Here is a 20960-nt window from a genome sequence, read left to right as displayed (position 1 = left end):
CCACGCCGAGTTCTAGACACTATCGACCTGTAAGATCAGCTGTCTTTTGACGCTAGCTCAGGCGCGCCTGAGAAGCTATGGAGCTAATTGGAGGGGTCTAGCTTGGCGCAGAATCTATTGTGCTATGTGTGGCGAGGTGTTATTCGAGTAGTCCCATAGTGAATTTCGGTGAAAATCAATTGTTTTGAATGTTGTCAATAGATTACGCATCGTCCGAGGAGGTAGGGTATAAAATCATCAAAATGTTCGGGAAGACTGGTTCAAAGGACTGGGATATCAGCAATGAATTGGCTAGGCAGGTGATGCTTGGTGGTCTCGGATTCAGGAACATGGCGAATAGGCGAATTGTGGAGAGACTGCAGACACGAGCTGAGACTGCAGGGTTCTTCAGGGGACCATGGTAAGATCAGTCTAGATTGAATTTAACAGATGCTGAACTTAAATGGTGTCCGCTAGTCACGAAATCATATAAATTATGCGATCAACATCATACTCTATAGTGGATAGGCGTATTTGAATTATTCATTTATCAATCTATTGGTCATATCCATGTATTGTTCTACTCCCCGAGTAGAGTGAGCAATATTTATTGTATTATATCACCGTTACTCCCGCTGGTTGCTCGGCATCAGTCGCCACGCTCGCAAAGGTAAGTTCTGAAGCTTGGTGGCAGCTGGCTTGATGAACATCACAAAGGTAGTGATGCCAATCAACACACAAAGCATGTTGGTGAGGTAGTAGCCGTCTCGGCCGACCTGGCAAATTCCGCCGCCATTCACGCAACGGTTCTTCTCTGGTTCCAAGGCGCAGGAGAAGGGCGAAGTGACGAGAGCATCTTTCAGCTTATCGGCAGGCGGGGGAATAGTGGGTGGCAGACAGGTAGCCACGGTGAAAAGGTCAACTAGTTTGAGAATGAAGAAGCGAGGGAATGTACCGCCCAGATTGGATACCCTAGAAAATAGTCAATATGCAATTGAATGGAGAGTAAGAACAAGAGCAACAACAAATAAAGACTTACGTTGCGAGCAGAGTCATATATGTCCCGCCAATCGCGGGGTCCGCAATACGGGCATGGAAGGCCGAAATGGCGACGAACATGACGGTATTCATGAATGTGGAGATCACATGCTCGAAGATGACGGTCATGAGATACCAGAATGGGACATCGGAGCCACTGGGGTAAATCATCACAGTGAACTGGGCGATCACAGCGGCTGCTAAACGGCCGACAAAAGCCCAGCCCCAGAGCTTCATGGCGCCGTACTGTGTGGACCATTTACCAGCATAGTAGCCTAGCATGATCTCAAACGGAAAGTCGATCAACACAACCAATGCCATGTTGTCTTGGCCGAAACCCTTGTCCAGCAATTTCAAGCTGGTCACGCCGTCATTGGCTTGGAAGCCAATCTTGGCGATGAGATGGATGATGATAATCGTCTGGATATTCTTCAATTTCAAGACGCTCCACATGCTCTTGTACACGTCCATGATGCTATCGCGCTCCTTAGTGCGATCTTCCTTTTTAAAGAAGGCCAATGCCAGAGTCACAAGCAGATACGTCCAGCCCCAGAAGGTCAGATATCCGCCCAATGACAAAAGTCCATCTTCACTAGGAACATCTCGGAACCAGCGATTGGCGAAATCCTTGGAGTTGAAAGCGAGGAAGACAGTGTATGACAGGAAATGACCTGCCGTCAGACCTACTGTTTGTGCAGTAGAAGCGTATGAGATATTGGGCGGAGACATCAGAGTAATCGCCCATCCATCAACAGCAATATCCTGCGTAGCACAGAAGAAGACCAGCATGAACCACCAATATGTGAAATTCCAAACGCCAGCACCACCATTGGCACCGGCCTCTTCCATCATAGTCCCTATGTGGCGGCCCAAATAGATCATGGCGAGGCCGGCAATCACTTGGATAGGCGTAATCCAGCTCTTGCGGCGGCCGAAAGTCGGACTCCATACAGCATCAACAATTGGACTCCAAAAGAGTTTGAGGGAATAAGGATACGAGGCGAGAGAGAAGACACCGATCTGGCCGTATGATAGGTATGGCTTCAGGAGGAAAGGTACGGAACCGGTGGCTAGGCCCATGGGCACACCTTGCAAGAAATATAATACGCAGAGTAGGAGGAAGTTCCGCTTATCACTCGGAGGTAGGTTGTGGAAACTGGTGGTGGCCATGACCGGGGTTTGCGGAGCGATGACGGGGGGTTCATTATCGAGGGAGAATTGAGGACTAGAGAGAACACGAGCAGTTCGTTCTGTGGAGGATTCGGTGGAGGGCGTATCACGTTTGCGCATTTCAATATTGCTGTTCATATTGCCGTTCGCATGACCGTTCTGGCCAGTTGCTACTTTCAAGCTCGGTTTGGAGCGGCGTTTGGCAAGGGTGGCGTTCCGGCGTGTCATTGATTATCGCGAGGATGATGCGCGGAATTGGTTGCGAATCAGAAGATTGGAGTGTAGGTAGATAGAGAGGTAGAGAGAGAGGAAGGAAGAAGAAAGAAAGAAGAGGGAACAGATATCGTAGATTGTGTTTGCAGTTTGCAGCTGCAGTTTTGAGTTGTTGGAAGGGGGTTTTCTGTTTGGTCGAGGGGAACCCCGTGGAGATTCGAGGGCAGTGCAAGTGGGTTTCTTTTTTGTTCAATTTTGGAGATTAGTGAGCGGTTCAGCGCGACGGGGAGAGTCGGCGTGTTGTCAATCGATTCTAAAGAATGGAGGAAGTTGGGAATACATGGAGACGTGGGAAATCAAAGAAAGTTGGAATTGGCATGCAGGAGTTGCAGATTGGTAAAATGTGGAGAGGCAAGCTGGCCTTTTGCTTTGGGAGGTGATCACTGGGGCTTATCCGAGTGGAGAAGGGTTCTTTGCAGCTGTATCTGTACGTAGTATACACTACATTTCCAGTTGGACATTGGGATATTTAGAGATCAAATACTAGAATGATTTTTTTTATTCCAAGGTATATACCTAGCGGAAACCCGGAAGTTAGAATTGTTGGGGTTTGAGGTTGTACAAGATTGAGTGTAGCACAGTAATTACAGGCTATACTGTACAAGTATGCAACTATGGTAGTATCCTCTACAATAAGGAGTGATTGCTTCAATCCATGATGATAGTTTTAGCTTCCAAATATATTTTCAAGTGATAACCTCAACATACCCCTAGTCTAATCATTCCTTTTAAGAATGAATAGAAGTATACACTCTGAGTACTTGCACGATAGATGGGTATAAGTCACGTGTGTAAACAAAGCAATGCGACTTTCTCGTCTCATCTCAACTCTTCTCCAACTAAAATCCTCCCAGTTCAATAAACCCCCCTCTATCGCAATAAAACAGGGACTCATACTCCTTACAAGCAACTTATCGTATTTATGATGAGCCACAAAATGCGTCAACTCGACTCACCAGACCCGGAAGAACAAGAACTCGACACAGACATCCGCTCCATTCGCGCAGAGAGTCCGTCTATACCCTCCCAGATCTGACCAAACCAAACCAAACCAAAAATAAACCATCTCACTAACACATTACAGTCCAAACCCTCCAACACCGTAAAAGAATCCTAACAACAAGCCTCCTCTCAACACCAACCCTACAGCCCCTCCTCAATTCTTCAAAACAACAACCCCTCTCATCCTTAAACGATCTCTCCCCCTTAACAAAAGAAGCAACATCCCACGCATCCACAAATCACCACCGAATCGCATTCGGCGCAACAGCCTTCCCATTTAAAGATCCCTCACCAAATACCACCACGCCGAATCTCCTCGGTATACGCATAGACGTATGTGCGCGAAACGGACGCTTCGTGAAACCATATTACATCCTCCTACGTCAGGAGCGAGGACGAACTGAAAAAATCAAGAGATTGCGCGTTCATCGGCATACAATTCCGGCTTTTATTTCAGTAGAGAAGTTGCAGGGGACGTATTTACCTTCTACCTCTACACGGGAAACTGCTTCAGGATCTGATTCTGATGATGCGGAACCTGTGAAGGGGTATGGGAAAGCTGGGAAGAAGAAGCAGGACTTACGCGCTTTTGTACGTGAACTCAGAAGGGAGCTTGTGGCTTGGCATCTTCGTTCTGATGCTGTGGAATATTTACGGGAGAAGTTGGGGTTATCTCGGGATGAGAAGGGTGAAGAGGAGATTGGGGAGAGATTGAGGAATGACTTGGGGATTGTTGGGTTTGAAGCTACGGCTCTTGAGGCGCGGTATGTGCGAATTGAGTGGGAGGATGGTAGGATTGGACGATTCAAGTTATCGAATTCGGGAAAGGTTGAGCGAGCTGTTTTTATGAATGATTCTGGACGGGATAAACAAGTTGAAGATGCTGTTATTGGGGGTGGTGGGAGGGTAGAGTCGCTTCTTGAGAGATTGAAGAGTATTTCTGAGTAATGGTGAACGAGAGAGAGGTTGTCATGATACCCAAATTAATATTATAATGAAGACATGATATCAAATTATTCAATCACCTCTATGCAATCGTAGTTAAAAACAAATGCTATATGCACACCAGGAACCAAAGACCCGCCGCAATGCGATGTATAGACAAGTCAAGACACCTCAACAGCAAAATATTCACAAATCAAAGGTAAAAAAAAAAGGTGATTACAAGAAAGGTAGGGACATAAAATATTATAAAAACCGGTACAAATACCGCAAGGCCCATTGATGCAGTACTGAACCAAGTAGAAAGTGGGTATCAAGGTGGGCAAATAGACGAAACCCAACCGTCATAAGCCAGAAGCCAAAATTCACGGCAGAGTAGCACAGAATCTCGCTACTAGGACGACCCTTCCGAAACAGAGATAGCAGAGTCTCGAGTTCCAGTATCCGTCTCATTCTCAGTTGAGATCGTAAATGGAATCGTTGGTAATGGACCATAAACAAAGCCGTTCCGTTGTTCCAACTGACGACGCAAGATAGCCTCTTCCAAATGCCAGCGATGTCGAAGCTCTGTCTTCTTCGAATCCAATGCCTGGATAACAGAAGATTCTTCATTTCGGTGCTCGGCTTGTAGTTTCTTCACATTTTGGATGTTCTGCTCGCATAGTGTATCCAATTCGCGTTCCATACGATCAATAGCTTCTGATAACTTCAATTCTTGCCGATCCCGAAGGACTTTAATACGGGCTTCGTGAAGAGCGTCCATGGATTCGTGCGCATGGTATTGTTGTTCCAACTGTTCTTTTTGTTGTTGTGTAATGCGACGGGTTGGCGGTGTTCCATTAGATTCGGAAATCGACTCGGCGGATTGTTGCGCTTTAGTGGAGGGCGAGGGCGAAGGAGAAGGTGGTGGACTGGCGTTTCGAAAATAGCCCTCCATATGCTTAATCCGAGTACGAGAATTAATTTTCGCCCGCTCAAAATCGCGCTGTTGTTCCATTTCGATGGCGAGTTGGCGTTCTTCCAAGCGACTGGCAGCGGCAGTATTCTATTCCGTTTGCGTTAGTCCGATTTCGAACAATTTATAAAAACAAATGGATCGACTTTTCTCACCTTTTCTCGCTTTTCTTCCTCCAGCCGTTCATTCTCGGAATAGCGTTCTGAGATAGCGTTCTGATGTCTTTGTCGTACGATGCTAAGGGCAGCATCTTGGAATGCCATGTGCCGATTTCTTTCCATTCGATGTCGTTCCAACATCTCGGCTAGCTCGGGGTCATCCAAACTTCTCTGCAACGACGCTTTATCGAATAGGGGGATCTCCAATTTAGCAAGAGATTCTGTTGTCGCGGGCCGAGAAATCACATTGTTGCTTGTTGGCGGGTCTTTCTTTTGTTCCAGGAATACATGCTCGACGCCCGTTTCGCCTTTGGATATTAAGACCTGAGAATGCGGTGGAAGCAAGACACTAGAAGGGCGCTTCTTGCGAAAATGGATGCGCCCAATGGCGTTCTTCAAGCTACTCCTCCGTTTCTCCTTCTTATCCGCTGACGCAACACTGAGCAAAGACATTCGATTCGCCGCCACCGACAAGCCATCCGCATTATTTCCATAGGCGCCGGGTAAGTTCCTGCTTTCGCTGGAGCAGTACGAAGTCGGACGAGTAGAGAGCGAAGCGAGTGAGCGCGTACTTCCTGGTTTCGCGCGCTCAGAGCCAATTGTGATCTCAGAAGGGGAAGAAACGACCTGATCGAGTGGAGAGGGAGAGACCGTTTCGTAGGAGGGAGTGACGGAGCCATCGGCGAGGGAATTCCGACCCGTCGATGATCCCGACGAAAGAACAGGAGAAGAAAGATCGACCATTCCAGAGGCGATCGAAGCAGCCAGTGGTGCCGAGGCTTCGATCTCAGGCACTTTCAGCCCGAGAGTTCGCGCATCGTCGATAAGCTGTTGCGCCCGCGCTTGTTCTGCTTCTGCCGAGTCGAAATGGAGTACCTCGGATCGATATCGCTGTTCGTCTAGAATAGACGTCGCGTTGATGGTTGGCGAGTCGTCCATGGTTTGTTTTTGTTTTTTGTTTTTTCTATGTACAAAAGGTGATGGTTGGGTTGGTGGAGGGCGCCTAGCCAGCGGGCGCGCATGCACTGGAGGGGCTGCAGGGATGCGCGGATGCGCTGATGCGCGCGAAGAGAGTGACGTATAATTTAAAATACAAGGAATGGACTCGTCCACGGTACTGGGAGCACGGTGGACGAGAAGATACACAAAGACAGCATCCGCTGGGGATGTGCGAAGGTGTACAGAAAGTGTACGTAGATGAGGAGAGGAAGTGAAGTGAAGAGAAAAGAGTAAGAAAAGAAAAGAGTATCAGAGAAGAAGTTGGAGGAGGGGAATATCTTGCAAAAAAGGATGTGGAAATAGACGATAAAGAAGAATACTGCAAGTAGTAAAAGAGAACCGGGTGAAAACAGGTTCAGCCGGGGTTCTCCTGATTTGCAAAGATCATCCAAATACAATCCAGCAATTTACAGTATTTTTATTTTTCATTTGATCTCATTTTAAATTATCGACCCTTTCTCACCGTTTGAAACTATTTGACCCACTGGCGAAAAAGCGTGGCATGTGGCACTTTCGGCCCGTCCAGCGTTCGGCATGTTCCAGCAGTTTACGGAGTACGGAGTACACAATAGTTAGTACATAGTACATTAGTACAATAGTACGGAGTAGAGTGACAAGGATTACTAGTTAGACCCTGTCCTATGTATGGTTGTAGTTTATTTAATGTCAGACTCATGAATTTGCTTAACATGTATCTCATCAAGAGTTGACTAGGGCTAGGGTTGTTTCCACCCCTGGTGTGGCGAGCCATGGGTTCGGCCAAATGGATCAGGTCAGGTACACGCGGCATTACTAGATCGGGTTATAGTACATTCATCTGTACTCTGTGAAGGACAGCATTTATCGGATGAGCTGAGATGAACTGAGCGAGCGAGCGAGCGAGAGAGGGAGAGAGAGAGAGAGAGCATGATCATTCATTCAACAGATCAATAGCCAATCCATAAGCTCGCTCTTTGGCCCGCGCTTGCGGGGAATTTGCCCGCGCAAGTTTGTCCCACCCATGATTACACGATTCCATACGCTCACACACCACATGCCAGTTCGAATTCTGCTGAAGGCTCCCCGCAAGTTCCTCTGCCTCAGGGGCCAGGGTATCGCCATCCGCTGTAATCATCAACATGCGCCGTGGGAACCGGTCCAACTGCGCAAACCGAGGTGAAATACGCGGATCATGTCTGTCAAAGGTAGATTGCACATAACACCGATTAAATAGGCGAGCTAAAGGGGCTGGAATGGGTCGCCCTTTTGGGTTGGGAGCTATTTTGGCCTTGGCAGAACTGCTTAGATCGAGGGCTGGGTAAAACGCGATTAAGGAGCGGAAGGTCTCCGGTGGGAAGAGACAAGCCGAGGCTGCAAGGGAGAGGTTTCCGCCAGCGCTGAAACCGCCTATTGAGAAGTTTGTAGGATCGTAGACTGATGGTTGGTTGAGGATGTATTTCACTGCATCCTCGACATCGTTGAGGGCTGCAGGGAATGGGTTCTCTGGTGCCAATCGGTAGGAACAGTCTACCACGGTGTATTTTGTGGCTTGACTGATTCGTCGACAGTATTCATCGTCTTCGCCGTGCTGTGGAAGCATGAATCCACTTCCGTGAAAGTTCAACAAGACGGGTTTGGGCCCTGTGGTCGTAGTTGAGGAATGATACACATGTGCCTTGATTGTTCTCCCACTGTTGCGAGAGGGGATTTGAAGAACTTCGTCTGGGGTGGGAGCTGGTCGACCAACAACAATACCAAGGACTCTTGTGAAGAACCGGATGATTACCACTACAGTTTTGTAGTAGTAATAAGTTAAGCCCATCATCTTGTTCACACTGGCTGCTGGTGTGGGTAAAATCAAGTTGGGATGGGGAAGATTGGGCCGAGGTCGACAGGGCTGGTTTGATGGATCGCGCTAGCTATAGATCGTTGCTAGGCCGAGTCCGTTCAACTTTATCTACTCAGTTGATCAGTAAAGATGGACCAGAACGGGACAAGATCTGATTAGATCGGAGGTGATTTGGGATAGGGAAAGAGTATTGCACTGGTCAACTCCAATCCGTAGTTATTGGTTATTTGATCGACATAGCGCCATAATAGAAATCGGGAAATCGACAATGGAAGCATGGATTTACTCTATATAATCATATTGATATCCGCATCAAATCTAGACTGTATAGTACTGGTAGATGCTCTTTCTAGCATACTTATAATAAAGAAGAGTAATCGTCAGCGCGGTGTCTCGGTATTGTATCTGGACAATGCTACTATCAAACCTTTAAAGCTATTCCTATGGATGTATTCAACACGATACGGTGAAAGCAAAATCATGATTCTTTTCGCATGGGCCTCTTTGGATTATTTGACTTGAAAATATCCAGATTGGAAATTATTTGGATAGACTTCGCAGAATCCGAAATTGATATTGTCTTTTTTAACCCTTTATAGGTCTGCCCACTCGAAGTACCTTTCGAAAAGGTGCATAACAGAGAATACCGGATTTTCAAAAAGATTATGTTCAGAGAGTATCATGCTCGAGCTAATCAGAGTATAGCCATTTGCCGGGTTTCTCAGGATCATCTAGATTTCTACGTGGACTGTCCTCTGAGGGGAAATAAATGCATGTCAAGTCTTTTGTATACCAGAAAAGGGAGCTGCGTTGCAATACAAGAGAGTGCGTGGTTTAGGGCTGCAAATCATGCGACCTTCTATATCCACGAATGGGAGCTGGGAGATTTGCCCCACCACGCGGTCACCGCCTCTATTCCACGCACCTTAATCTCTCGTCTTGCCACGCCAAGCATATTGGAGATGACGACTTGCCCGGCAAAGACAACATCCTCAACTGTCTTTGTTGCCCACAACCTTCTCTGGAAGATATTGGCAGCGATATTGGGACAAGCATCAGGAAGAGCAGCTTTTTGGACCTTTTATGGTGAGAGATTATTCTCCTTTTAACTCTCCTGTCCTTACTTATACCTACACCGCGGGTACAAGCAACCTTTGGAGCAGCGCCCTCGGGTCTCTGATAGGCGCCAGCGATCTAGTATCTGGGACAGTGACTCCACATAGCCATCGCATTTATACATCAAATCCCTCAGACACCGAGGTCATTCTTTCTGGGGAGAACAATTTCGGTCCCGTTGATCTCCAGGTTGATCAGCCGCATTACATACTCATCAGCCTCGTCAACTCATAGTCTATCCTGAACTCGTATAAGGTATAAGGGCAGGAACAGCCATCCCCACAATGTCCAGTCAGGAACCAACAGATCAGTATGTGGTCTTAATTCGTCTTCCATTTCCTCGGGGTAACTTTCAAGATCCCCTATCGGTGAGTTTCTGATCATGTCCCCGCCCATGCCCCCTGTCTAATATGCAATAGGTGGATTGGGATGCGAGGAAAGAGAGAGCGCTCTGGGATTTGATATCCCGCCCATCCAAGGACGGGCTTGACTGTATGTATTATGACCGCCTGCTTTGGTGGAACGCCGCTAATTACTATCAGGGAACGAATTGTACGATCATCACCTATTCAAGATTTGTACAGCGGCATTGACTAACTTTTACCAGGTCCGAACGATTTGGGGTGACTCTACCATTCTTGCAACAACAGGTTGCATGGCTGTACGAAAGACAGCTCACCCAGGCGCGAGCTCAGATGCGCAAAGCACCCCAGCATCTCCAGTCGCACTCGAATTCGCCCTCGCCAGCCCCTGGCTCTGTGGTTGGAAGTACTGCATTGGGAGGACAGCCTCAAAGACCGCCTGTAGCTGGTACGTAATAGAACCAAATGATTCATGATGTATTTGCTGACATCTTCTTAGGTTCTCGAGGTATGTTTCGGCAGGTTTCGCAGCAGAGGGATGGACCGCATCCTGTACCAACCGGCCGACGAGCTAGTTCGACATCAACTACAACAATTGGCAGAGCACCTGATTCTCGGGATGTTGCACGAACCGGTACGCCAACGACTGGAGGTCGTGAACAAGTACCAGATGCTACTGCACACAGACCTTCGATCGCCCGACGCGATCAGCCACAGAGTACCTCGTTCATGCGCTCACCCCCTCTCGAAGAAGAAGACTTGAGTTCAAGCTCAGAGGAATCCGACTCCGAAGGAGAAACATCACCTCGACACTTCCCACGCTGGCGCAATTTCGGAAAATACTCAACCCATCGCTCCCATCATGGCATTCACAACGACGAAGATGACGATGAGGAAGATGACGCGCCTGCCTTCCTCCCCATGACGCACCACGAGAGGATTTCCCGAGAAACCCCCACAGAAAGAGCAAGTGGAGAATTGAGTGGCACTCTTCGACTTCATGCTGAGCGAGCAACTGCTGCATGGCGGCCAAGTGAACGCCGAGCTGGGTTCGCATCAACCGGTGTAGAATCGGCTACTAGCTCCACTGGGATGAGCTCTGCAAGCTCTGCTGGACCAAGCCAGCCAGATAAAGGAGAGAAACGACAAGTTCCTTTGAGGAGTCCTCATGGTGCTGTCGCCGGTGTCACTGGACAATCTCGCGCAAGTCCTCGTAGGAGCGGAGTAAGTGGCAGTGAAGGCACCCCCAGTATGGGCAGTAGCTTCAGCGACCTGGATGGTAAGTTAACACAAAAACTGCCTTTATGGTAGGCTGCCGTGGTCATAAATATTTGCTAATTAGCGGAAATAGATACCAGCGTGACCCAATCTGCACTGGAAGAGGCACTAATGAGCAACATGCAACAAGGCGGGATGGCCAGTCGTATGAGCACAATAAGCCAAGCTCTACGTAGTCGATATCTCCCTGGTCAGTAGTGGTGACTTGTGACTCACTCACATTCTATTGATTATGAATTTACGAATTACGATCGATCTTGCTGAATATTGCCAAATGAAGATTAACTGTCATTGCCTTGGCATATCAGAACACTCCAGTGTAGAGAGTATGAGTATAGTAGTTCAACCTCAAAGTTATTCAACAGCAGACAGGCTCAATAGACTCTATGTGATTTGAATGTCTCCGGCCTCCCCTTGCTCGAGTTGCCTATACCACACTACTAGACATAGTATATAGAAATGAAATAACTTATGCGGCGATCTATACTTCTTCAGCTGCACAGCATTTACAGTCGACTCCATCGACCCACTCTTATACATGCATGATACTAACTACGATGTAACTCTAGTTCCAGCAATAATCCTCCTCTCTTCGCAACCATTCTTTACGGAGCACAATCCACTATTATGATACCTTTTCTACTGTACTTTGTAGTGTCCATTGTAAATACTTCCATCCGTCCGAGTGCTGCATTCTGCACGTATACTTCAGTCCACGTGATCCACCGCATCCGGTCAACGCATCCACCTCCAACCAACCAACCAACCACCACAGAATAACAAGGAAGTTCATAACTAAAACTGGTGGTCTCCCTTCAACCCGTCTCTACTCATTTAATAGTACTGTGACATCGGAGATCCGCATCGGCCCAGCGGCAACACTAGAACCCAATCTGGCCCGGCCGAACTCCGCAAATACCAAAGAAACGGCCACGGCGGGGCTAAAGAAGTCACCGAGCTACGGAGCTTCCTAACCGCCCTGTCATTTTCTTTTGCTATTTTCTACATACATAAACAGAGATCCCAATTGATCACAACTATCTTCTGATACAGCTTCATCTGCACATACTGCATCTGACTGAATATTTCACCAATTGCCCCACGCTGATTGATTGCAACCCCCCCCCTCCTCCACCAAAGATCAACCGCAGCCTCGGCATTTGATTTGCATTTCCCCCACTCCCCGCCGACTCAAAGCGGCCGATCCCATCAATTCTCGAATTTCTCGAAACTCTCGAAACGTCCCCTTGTGAATCTTCTCCCTCTTCTCTTTCTCCCTCACTCCCTTCTCTCAATTGCTCTGTAATTTCTCTACCGATCTCCTCTTACACCTCCTTTCACCCTTCTCACCATGTCCCCCTCTCTCGGTGACATGGAGCCCGCAGAGGCCGAATCCGTCTACTTCAACGAATACCCACCTCCCAAGGCCCTCCCCAAACACGAAGCTCTAGCTCGCGCCTTCATTGATCTCCACGTGGAAGCCAATCGTCGCGTGGTCCTAGTGACATCGGGTGGAACAACGGTACCACTCGAGGCGCAAACCGTCCGCTTCATCGACAATTTCTCCGCCGGAACCCGCGGCGCGACCTCCGCCGAATACTTCTTGCAACAAGGGTATGCGGTGATTTTCTTGCATAGGCAGTATAGTCTGCTTCCGTACTCGCGACATTACAGCCACTCGACGAATTGCTTTTTGGATTTCATGGACGAGGCGCCGCCTGCTCCTGGGGCACCTAATCAGGATAATGGGTCTATTGTTGTTCGTGATGAGTACCAGGATCAAATGCGTGATGTGTTGAGGAAGTATCGTTATGCGAAACAGAATAATCGACTTTTGCTTTTACCATTTACGACGGTTGCGGAGTATATGTTTGAATTACGATCTATGGCGAAGTTGATGAGGCCCTTGGGTCCGAATGCGTTGTTTTACCTTGCTGCTGCTGTGAGTGATTTCTTTATTCCGAGGAGTCGGATGGCAGAGCATAAGATTCAGTCTTCGGAATTACCGCCTGGGTTTCAGGGTGGTGCTGTGGAGGATAGTGCCGTTGGCGGGGAAGACGAAATATATACTGGAGAGAATGAGGCGAAGCCAGCGAGTCAGAAGAAGTTGGTTATCAATCTTGATCCAGTACCGAAATTCCTGCACCGGTTGGTTGATGGTTGGGCTCCTGATGGTAGTATGGTTGTTTCATTCAAATTGGAGACCGATCCTGCGTTGCTGGTTTACAAAGCGCGGACTGCTTTACAGCGATACTCACATCATCTTGTCATCGGTAACCTTCTCTCAACACGAAAGTGGGAAGTCGTCTTCATCACCCCGGACCCTCCACACGAGCGATGGATTCGAGTCCCCAAGGCCCGACGCAGCAAGAGTATCTCCGGTGTCGAGGATCAAGTCGGACTAGCTGAGATTAAGAAGGGTGGAGAGGCCGCTAATCCCGAGACAACACAACAAGTACCGAGTCAGCCTGAGGGTACTGGAGACGATGGGATTGAAATTGAAAGTATCATTATTCCGGAGTTGGTCAAGTTGCATGAGAATATGATTGAGAAGAAGAACAAGACAACACAGTGAGGGCCTTTGGGGAATTATAAACAGTGAAAAGCATTATCAGCCTAGTCTGCTATGATCATAATGGATACTTCATCTTTCACATTCCTAGTAACTATTAGAATATGTCTGTATTCATGGACGTATCAACCAGTTGCAAAATGAAGATCGACAGAAGACATGCCGCACTCTTCAAAGTGTTGTCCTACTTTTGTACTACAATTTCTCATGAATACTGTATATGTATACTCTAATTGATTCTAATCCATACCACTCTTTAATAATCAATCAGTGTTAAAATTAATGAATCATTTATATACAGTATTCCGTACACCCCACTGCTTTGATTCTGCCGGGCGACGCGTCTCGCAGCCGCAGCCGCCCACAGCCACGCAACGCCCTTGTCGATCATCTCTTGTCCCTGGATTCACTCTGCCGCCTGCAGGAGACCTGTCTCTTTCTCTCACGATGACCTCAAGGCCCCGGCGAGTGACTCTTTAAAAGACTGCGTCTGCAATTGGCTTTTTCCCTCCCAGAATGGTCCCGCGTCGACGATTCAGCCGACGTTTCGCCGCTCTCGTCGCTGCCGCCGTCCTCTTCTTCCTATATCACGTCTTCTCCCTCCACTCCTCCCTCAATTCATCGAGGTCCTCTTCTTCGTCCTCGAGTGCCGGCACCGTTGACCATGACCATCTCGGAGAACCCGCCCCGCTATGTCCACCTTTACCAGGTATTGAAGATGTCCTGGTCGTTATGAAGACAGGTGTCACCGAAGCACGAGAAAAGGTTCCCATCCACTTCAAGACGACTTTGCGCTGCATCCCCAATTATGTCATCTACTCTGATTTCGAGGAGGAAATAGAAGGAGTGAAGATCCATGACGTTCTTAAGAGTATGGACTCAGGCGTCAAAGAACGGGTATCCGACTTCGATATCTATAATCGCATCGTCAAACAAGGGCGCAAGGGCTTGGAACAGGGTGACTTCGCAGACGAAGCTAACTCCGCCATTGGAAAACCCAATAATCCCGGATGGAAGCTTGATAAATGGAAATTTCTTCCGATGGCACAGGAGGCGCTTAAGTACAAGTCCAATGCGAAGTGGTACGTCTTCATGGAAGCCGACACCTACATCTCGTGGCCGACGCTATTAACTTGGCTCGCCAAGTTCGACTCCAATAAACCGTGGTATCTGGGAACAGAAACACAGATTGCAGACGTTATTTTCGCCCATGGGGGTTCCGGCTTCATGCTCTCTCGCCCCGCGCTCGAGGATGCGTCGGATCAGTATACTGCGCGTCGCGCGGAGCTGGATAATTACGTCGATATGCATTGGGCTGGCGATTGCGTTTTAGGCAAGGTACTTGCTGATGCGGGCATCAATCTACATTTCACCTGGCCGATCCTGCAGAACTCCAATATTGGCGAGTTGGATGAGTTTACAACGGATTTATACCGAATTCCCTGGTGTTATATCTCAGTTGCTTTCCACCATCTTAATTCTCGTGAGATTGAGCATCTTTGGAAGTTCGAGCAGAGGCGCTGGCATGATGTGAGTCTCTTTTCTGGAAAGTTATCGCGCGCAACTTACTAATCCCGTATTTCTTTAGAAAAACAAACGCTTGCTACTCCACAGCGACGTCTTCCGCGAATACATCTACCCCGATATCGCTTCCCTATCTACGCGATCGAACTGGGATAATCTCTCGGACGAAGACCAGCCCTTCGCTCAAACATTCGAAGACTGTCGCCAGATCTGCGAAGCCAGAAAGACATGTATGCAGTACTCTTGGCGGGGTGGGAAGTGCTACATTGGAAGCCGGCCACGTCTGGGTAGTTCATCACCCACTGGTGATTCGACATCAGGATTCCTTACCAGTCGTATCCGCGAACTAATGGATAAGCAAGGAATCTGCCGTGCTCCTGAGTTTGGCAGTCTCAGCTAGAACCCTCTCATTATCTGGTTATGAAATTTTGCCATGATTGTTTCCTTTCACTTATCGGCTGAGATCGGGGATACACTATATGCATGGCAGGCACCAGTGCACCATCACTAATTCCTTCTCACCGTGTATGACTGAATTCCTTTTTTTTTTTGCTAATTTTGGCTGGTGCTTGCTTTCCCCGGAGCCATGGAGTACTCCTAATTGATCTTGGGCGTTGACGGAAAATTCCTTGCATGCCGTGGATCTTGATATTCACATTCACATTGACTAGACCACAGAACTGCTTACGAGAAATAAGAATAAAACAAACGATTGAACCTTCATGCTGATGAGATTGAATCCCTTGAGTAAAGCCAACCCATATATTCTGTATCCTCAACCCCTCATTAAACATTCCGTGCCGTGACTTTGACCATCAGGTCAGGCTTATCCCACAGACCATAAGCATCTTGATTTGTCCAGCCATCACTCGACGGATCCAGTTCCATGTCGAAATTGAATACCATTCGCGCGAGAATAATGCGCATCTCAACAAACGCAAGACTAGAGGAAGCAAGTTAGCAAGAACCTTTCTATCAGATCGAGTTGATAGTGTAACTCACTTCCGCCCAATACAGTTGCGAGGCCCAAAGCTGAATGGCTGCATTGCAGATCTATCATCACTTGCGTAACGAGGATCATTGAGATGGCGCTCAGGAATGAATTCCTCCGGATCGGTGAAATTCCTGCTAGAGTGATTAGTGGCGAGTTGGGGGGACCGAGACAATAGTCTAGAGAAATGTTAGCATATAGCAGTCATGAGATACTACTATCAGATGCATGATTCAAAAGAGAAAAAAAAAAAATTAAAGAGAAAAGAAAAAATAACTCACACCACCAGGAAGCCAGTGTTTTCCAATCATATCACCCTGAGCATCCACAATACGAGGAAGACCAGCTGCAACAGGAGGATAGAGACGCATAGCCTCATTCAAAACAGCAAGACAATATTCCAACTTATTACAAGAATCGAAACAAATCTCCTCTTCCCTGACAAAAGTAGATCGAATCTCATCCTGCAATTTCTTCAAAACCCTCGGATTCTTCAAAAGCAAATAAGTCACCCCGGATAAAACCGTAGCTGTAGTCTCAGACCCAGCAATTATCAAAAGTCCCCCATTAGAAATCATCTCGTCAACAGTCAACCCCTTTTCTGTCCCATCATATTTCAAAATATTCGCATAAAAATCAGGTCGTTCATTCGTTTTCTGAACTCTCTTTAAAACCTTTTCCCGAGTCATAGCATTATGCCATTCTTTTTCGAAAAATACTCGTTTCGGCGTAATGAGTTTAAACAGATATTTCGTACCAGGTAATCTCCGAGCGAAATTCGCGTACGAACTGAACTTCACAGAGCTAAAAATTATCCTCACCCAATCGTGATAATCCGAATTCTTGAGACAATCGAATGGTTCGCCGAATGCTAGATCACCGATGATATCAAAGGTTGTAAAGTTATACCAAGCAACTAGATTCAACGGCTGACCCGCAGCGGAATTCTCATGGAGTCTCTGCATAAGGAGATCAACGTAAGTCTTGATAATAGGCTCTTGACCTCGCAATGAGCTATCGGAGAAAGCATGAGAGAGAAGACGACGAAATCGCGAATGATCCTCGTCATTGGAATTGATGATGCTGGGCGCGGGGGCTGCGCCTGGCGAGTAAAACCGGAGATCTTTTGGTTTCTGACTATGGCCTGGTCTTGTACCGTAGATTATTTTCCATGCCCTTCCGTCTGTGAAGGAGAGTTCGTCTGGGGCGACGCGAACTACTTCGCCGTGTTGTTCGTGGAGTTTTTTGATTGTTTGAGGGTATCTTCCACTTATTATACCGAACATGTAGGGTAATCGTGATGCGGCCATTAGTTTGGGACCGGGGTATTTCCTTAGAGGATGAAAGAAGAGGTTGTATATGATGAAGCTGAGGAAATATAGTGGTATCTATGAGTTCATATTGTTAGTTATCAGGTTGGTTTTATACATTGAAGTCCACTCTCATCAGAACTAATTACCAGTAGTCCTAGAGAAATACTCGTAGTATATAGAGAAAACGAACTTACCAGCAACAACCCCATCCCAACAAGAGCCCCCGTTGAAACTCCTCTGAGCGAGGCATCGCCTCCGAAGAAAGGAAGTTGTGGGATGACAGCCATGTCCAAAGAAATCTAGTAGAATCCTTCAACTTAAAATCAAAATATTCAAAGACTCGCAGTCTTGTCAACCCAATTCTAGCATTTTCCCGATCAAATATTCGACGGACAATTTATAGAGTCCCCATTCAATAGAAATAGACTGATACGTAATACATTTAGATCGTCCTACCCCTCCCACGCAATGACCACAACCCAGACAGTCCGAGTCGTGAGACCACATTTGTCCAAGCATCAGCATTAAAATTATCCTCTACAACCATTGCATAAAAGAAGAGGTCCAAGCTCGTGGATCGACAGAATCTGCACAACATTCAAATCAGGTAGATGATTTGATTTACTAGTGGCCGAAGCCAAGAAGTTTGCGTTGATGCTGCAGAGCCTGTCAGCATTTTAAATTGGTAACTTTAAACCAGGCCGTTACAAGCCCTAATTTGAGATATTTTGACAGTTCCTGGCCAATTTCAGGAGATTTGTACTCAGTATTTCGAAATAAATTCGGAAGAATAGAAATTGTGTCCTCGTATCAGAACTGTCCATATGATGGTAAGAAATGAATAATGCACAGTCAGGAAAACTATCTGCAGAATTACGTACAGTGGCGCTTTACATGTACGAGCATTGCATAAATGGGAATGGAATATACCCTCAACCTCCTCACGAAACACAAAGTAGGCAAACAAGTGACTTGACATATACAAGTCATACTAGTATGTCGCGGAGCAAAGTGGGACATTTATTAAACGATGACGAGTTAAGAGAACGGGATTTGGGTATTCGATTCGTGTGATTCAGACTAATGTAACACTTGGCTGCAATTTTTGCTGCACTAAACCAGACACAGTCAATTCTCCACAGAATTATACAGTTTGAACTTATGGTATTCAATTTATGCGTGAATAAAACGAGTGCAGGGCTCGGAAGGTCGGCATTTCTTCAAGGAATCTGACATTGCACAGGATTATCAGGATGTCGTGTGCCGTGGTCTTAAGGTTGAGGACAGGTCATAGTTAGTGATCTACTTAGGGTTGAGTAGTACACTGTATCAGATAAATTGAGCGGGCATTATTCACAACAGTCGTCTGATGAAGGACTTTTTGAGGAGAAACAGGTCTGGGATTCTGGAATGTATAATCTATTCAAGCGAAGGACGTCATGTGCGATAAGGATATTTTTGTTACACTCTGGCGCGGTCTCCCCCCCCTCACACTGCCACTGCTCAATTCCCAAGTTTGGGCATAACCCTAGTTCGCTCTCATAATACCGGGCTGAATGGGTCGGCCAGACACTGGTCAATACGCATGATGTTAAATCCCGCAGACTTGACATGTCGGATAAAATGCCGAAGGTATTGAACAGTTGATGGGCTGAGGAAATGCATTACTGCAAGGTTCCCTCCGCGGGAGACACTGCGGTGGAATGCGTCGAGTTGTTTCTCCGGCGTCGTAGTGTTTGCCCATAGCCAGTCCTCCACATCCACACTCCAATTCACGATGAAGGGGTGCTCGATTCGCTTAGCCAGCTGTTGGCGCATGCGGGCACCAACTGTTCCAAAGGGAGGTCTGAAGTAGCGGGCTGGGCGAGAGCTAATATTAGACTATCCAAGCAAAGAAATGCAGATCAAACTCACAGGTCAAGCCCAGTGTATCTTTAAACACACGCAGAGTTCGGACAACTTCATCGTCGATCATTTTCAGTGTGGGAAGGGCTTCCATTCTAAATGATAGTCAATGCCTGGAGATCTAATCAGAGACATCTAACTATACAACACTTACTTCGGATGGGTGTTTGAATGCAGAGCAACCTGATGGCCCTTACCTATCATTTCCCGATAGAAACGAGTAAAATTGGTCGTCGGATCTCGAAGTCCAGCTCCAACAACGAAAAAAGTCACTCGGACATCCTCTTCATCCAAGATCTTCATAACCTCCCGCGCAAACTGAGGCTGGCCATCGTCAATACCAAAAGCAAATGAGTTGGGTACACTGCAGCGGAGAACTAACTGGCCCGAGGGCAGCTTTTCGGGAATCTCAAAGTAGTTATTTGCTGGGGATGGAGGTGGAACTGAGGGCACGATCTCAATTCGGCGAAGAGTGATGCTGTCATTTGTGTAGAACCCATGAAATGATATAGACACAACCCTTCCATGGTCGATATTGAAATGATTCAGTGGTATATATAGTTCGCTTCTCGTGGATGATGCCGGACTCTGGTCATCATCGTCATCCACTCCATCTTCACATGAATCTCGAAGGTCACGTCGCTTAATGTCATGTTCAGTTGAAGGCACTGAAGACGTATCCTCCGATAATTGAACTTTCTTTGAACCATTTAAGCGAGTCCTCATAACATAGCGAGATGCCTGAACACTGTCAGGAACTCCCGGAAATGGAGCCCGGGCCGGCGAGCATTCGGAATTATGTTCATTCAGAGAGACAGTGAATTGATCGGTTCCTTCAAAGACCACATGTAGATACTGACTCTGCCAAGGGAGAAGACTGTAACAGCCCCGAGGGTTAAACTGAGTATGGAAGTTCTGATCCGGGTCTATTGGGAAAAGGCGATAGAGACCAGGTTCATGTTGGATGGCCAGGTCTTCACCGGGACCATGCCAGAACCCCAGATCGTTGTGAAGAGGGTCTCGGAATGTATCGATGATAAGCGATGGAGGCGCTGCTTCACCTGTTTCCGTTGAATTGTGCTCATTATCTCGGAGTTCCAGCCAGTGCGTCGGACGGTATCGTTGATGAGTGGAGTAGCCTAGAGTCTGGGGTAGAAAGGAGAGGATGTCGATAGCACACAGGGGAGGAATGAAGCAGAAACGCATGATGCAAAGTGATAAGGCCCAGAGATAGCAAAGCGGCGGGCCTCTCTAAAAAGAATATAAGAGCTCGAAGAGATTGAAAGTATTGAAGAATCTAAGAAAAAGTCAGAAGTCGGAAAGGGCAGTTTGGATAGGAAGGCGTAGGTGGGGGTACATTCGATCCCATACTAATTTAGCTGCTAAGAGATGTACCATAGAAGGACTACTAAATCAATAAATGCTAAAGTCATGATATTCAAAAATAAAGGTAAGAAATAATCAAAATTCCGAATGTATTTTGCTGAGAACCTAGATAAAAGAGATGACAAAGGATTATCCAGATAGGAAGTCCAGGCCAGTCCTTCAACTACGC

The 20960-nt window shown here is 47.1% G+C and overlaps 9 protein-coding genes across 9 annotated transcripts; 4 read left to right on the top strand and 5 right to left on the bottom strand.

Moving 5' to 3' along the window:
• Nucleotides 1–605: 605 nt before the first annotated feature.
• N7469_005607 (SD08430p) lies at nt 606–2415 on the bottom strand (the record flags this gene model as incomplete). The annotated part of the gene is made up of 2 exons (XM_056644527.1): nt 606–951; nt 1019–2415. The coding sequence occupies 2 exons, from the start codon at nt 2413–2415 to the stop codon at nt 606–608; spliced, it is 1743 nt and encodes a 580-aa protein (XP_056501341.1).
• A 967-nt stretch (nt 2416–3382) lies between these two features.
• N7469_005606 (uncharacterized protein) lies at nt 3383–4410 on the top strand (the record flags this gene model as incomplete). Its single annotated transcript, XM_056644526.1, has 2 exons — nt 3383–3470; nt 3545–4410. 2 exons carry the CDS (start codon nt 3383–3385, stop codon nt 4408–4410), a joined length of 954 nt encoding a protein of 317 aa, XP_056501340.1.
• Nucleotides 4411–4798: 388 nt separating this feature from the next.
• Nucleotides 4799–6456, bottom strand: N7469_005605 (uncharacterized protein; the record flags this gene model as incomplete). Its single annotated transcript, XM_056644525.1, has 2 exons — nt 4799–5449; nt 5515–6456. The coding sequence occupies 2 exons, from the start codon at nt 6454–6456 to the stop codon at nt 4799–4801; spliced, it is 1593 nt and encodes a 530-aa protein (XP_056501339.1).
• A 970-nt stretch (nt 6457–7426) lies between these two features.
• N7469_005604 (putative esterase/lipase) lies at nt 7427–8317 on the bottom strand (the record flags this gene model as incomplete). The annotated part of the gene is made up of 1 exon (XM_056644524.1): nt 7427–8317. The coding sequence occupies one exon, from the start codon at nt 8315–8317 to the stop codon at nt 7427–7429; it is 891 nt and encodes a 296-aa protein (XP_056501338.1).
• A 1427-nt stretch (nt 8318–9744) lies between these two features.
• On the top strand, nt 9745–11298 carry N7469_005603 (uncharacterized protein; the record flags this gene model as incomplete). The annotated part of the gene is made up of 6 exons (XM_056644523.1): nt 9745–9828; nt 9880–9952; nt 10003–10012; nt 10068–10270; nt 10322–11101; nt 11174–11298. 6 exons carry the CDS (start codon nt 9745–9747, stop codon nt 11296–11298), a joined length of 1275 nt encoding a protein of 424 aa, XP_056501337.1.
• A 1153-nt stretch (nt 11299–12451) lies between these two features.
• On the top strand, nt 12452–13675 carry N7469_005602 (phosphopantothenate--cysteine ligase CAB2; the record flags this gene model as incomplete). Its single annotated transcript, XM_056644522.1, has 1 exon — nt 12452–13675. The coding sequence occupies one exon, from the start codon at nt 12452–12454 to the stop codon at nt 13673–13675; it is 1224 nt and encodes a 407-aa protein (XP_056501336.1).
• Nucleotides 13676–14188: 513 nt separating this feature from the next.
• Nucleotides 14189–15596, top strand: N7469_005601 (glycosyltransferase family 31 protein; the record flags this gene model as incomplete). Its single annotated transcript, XM_056644521.1, has 2 exons — nt 14189–15202; nt 15261–15596. 2 exons carry the CDS (start codon nt 14189–14191, stop codon nt 15594–15596), a joined length of 1350 nt encoding a protein of 449 aa, XP_056501335.1.
• A 386-nt stretch (nt 15597–15982) lies between these two features.
• N7469_005600 (cytochrome P450) lies at nt 15983–17787 on the bottom strand (the record flags this gene model as incomplete). The annotated part of the gene is made up of 5 exons (XM_056644520.1): nt 15983–16139; nt 16199–16302; nt 16355–16366; nt 16469–17575; nt 17695–17787. 5 exons carry the CDS (start codon nt 17785–17787, stop codon nt 15983–15985), a joined length of 1473 nt encoding a protein of 490 aa, XP_056501334.1.
• Nucleotides 17788–19039: 1252 nt separating this feature from the next.
• N7469_005599 (polysaccharide deacetylase family protein) lies at nt 19040–20611 on the bottom strand (the record flags this gene model as incomplete). The annotated part of the gene is made up of 3 exons (XM_056644519.1): nt 19040–19359; nt 19415–19500; nt 19560–20611. The coding sequence occupies 3 exons, from the start codon at nt 20609–20611 to the stop codon at nt 19040–19042; spliced, it is 1458 nt and encodes a 485-aa protein (XP_056501333.1).
• Between the last annotated feature and the right edge of the window lie 349 nt (nt 20612–20960).

The sequence above is a fragment of the Penicillium citrinum genome, assembly GCF_028827155.1.
Source record: "Penicillium citrinum strain IBT 23319 chromosome Unknown utg000004l:1.0-2404223.0:1.0-2405248.0, whole genome shotgun sequence".
NCBI lineage: Eukaryota > Fungi > Ascomycota > Eurotiomycetes > Eurotiales > Aspergillaceae > Penicillium > Penicillium citrinum.
The sequence above is the reverse complement of the archived record's forward strand: the minus strand, read 5'-3'. Positions and strand labels throughout refer to the sequence as shown.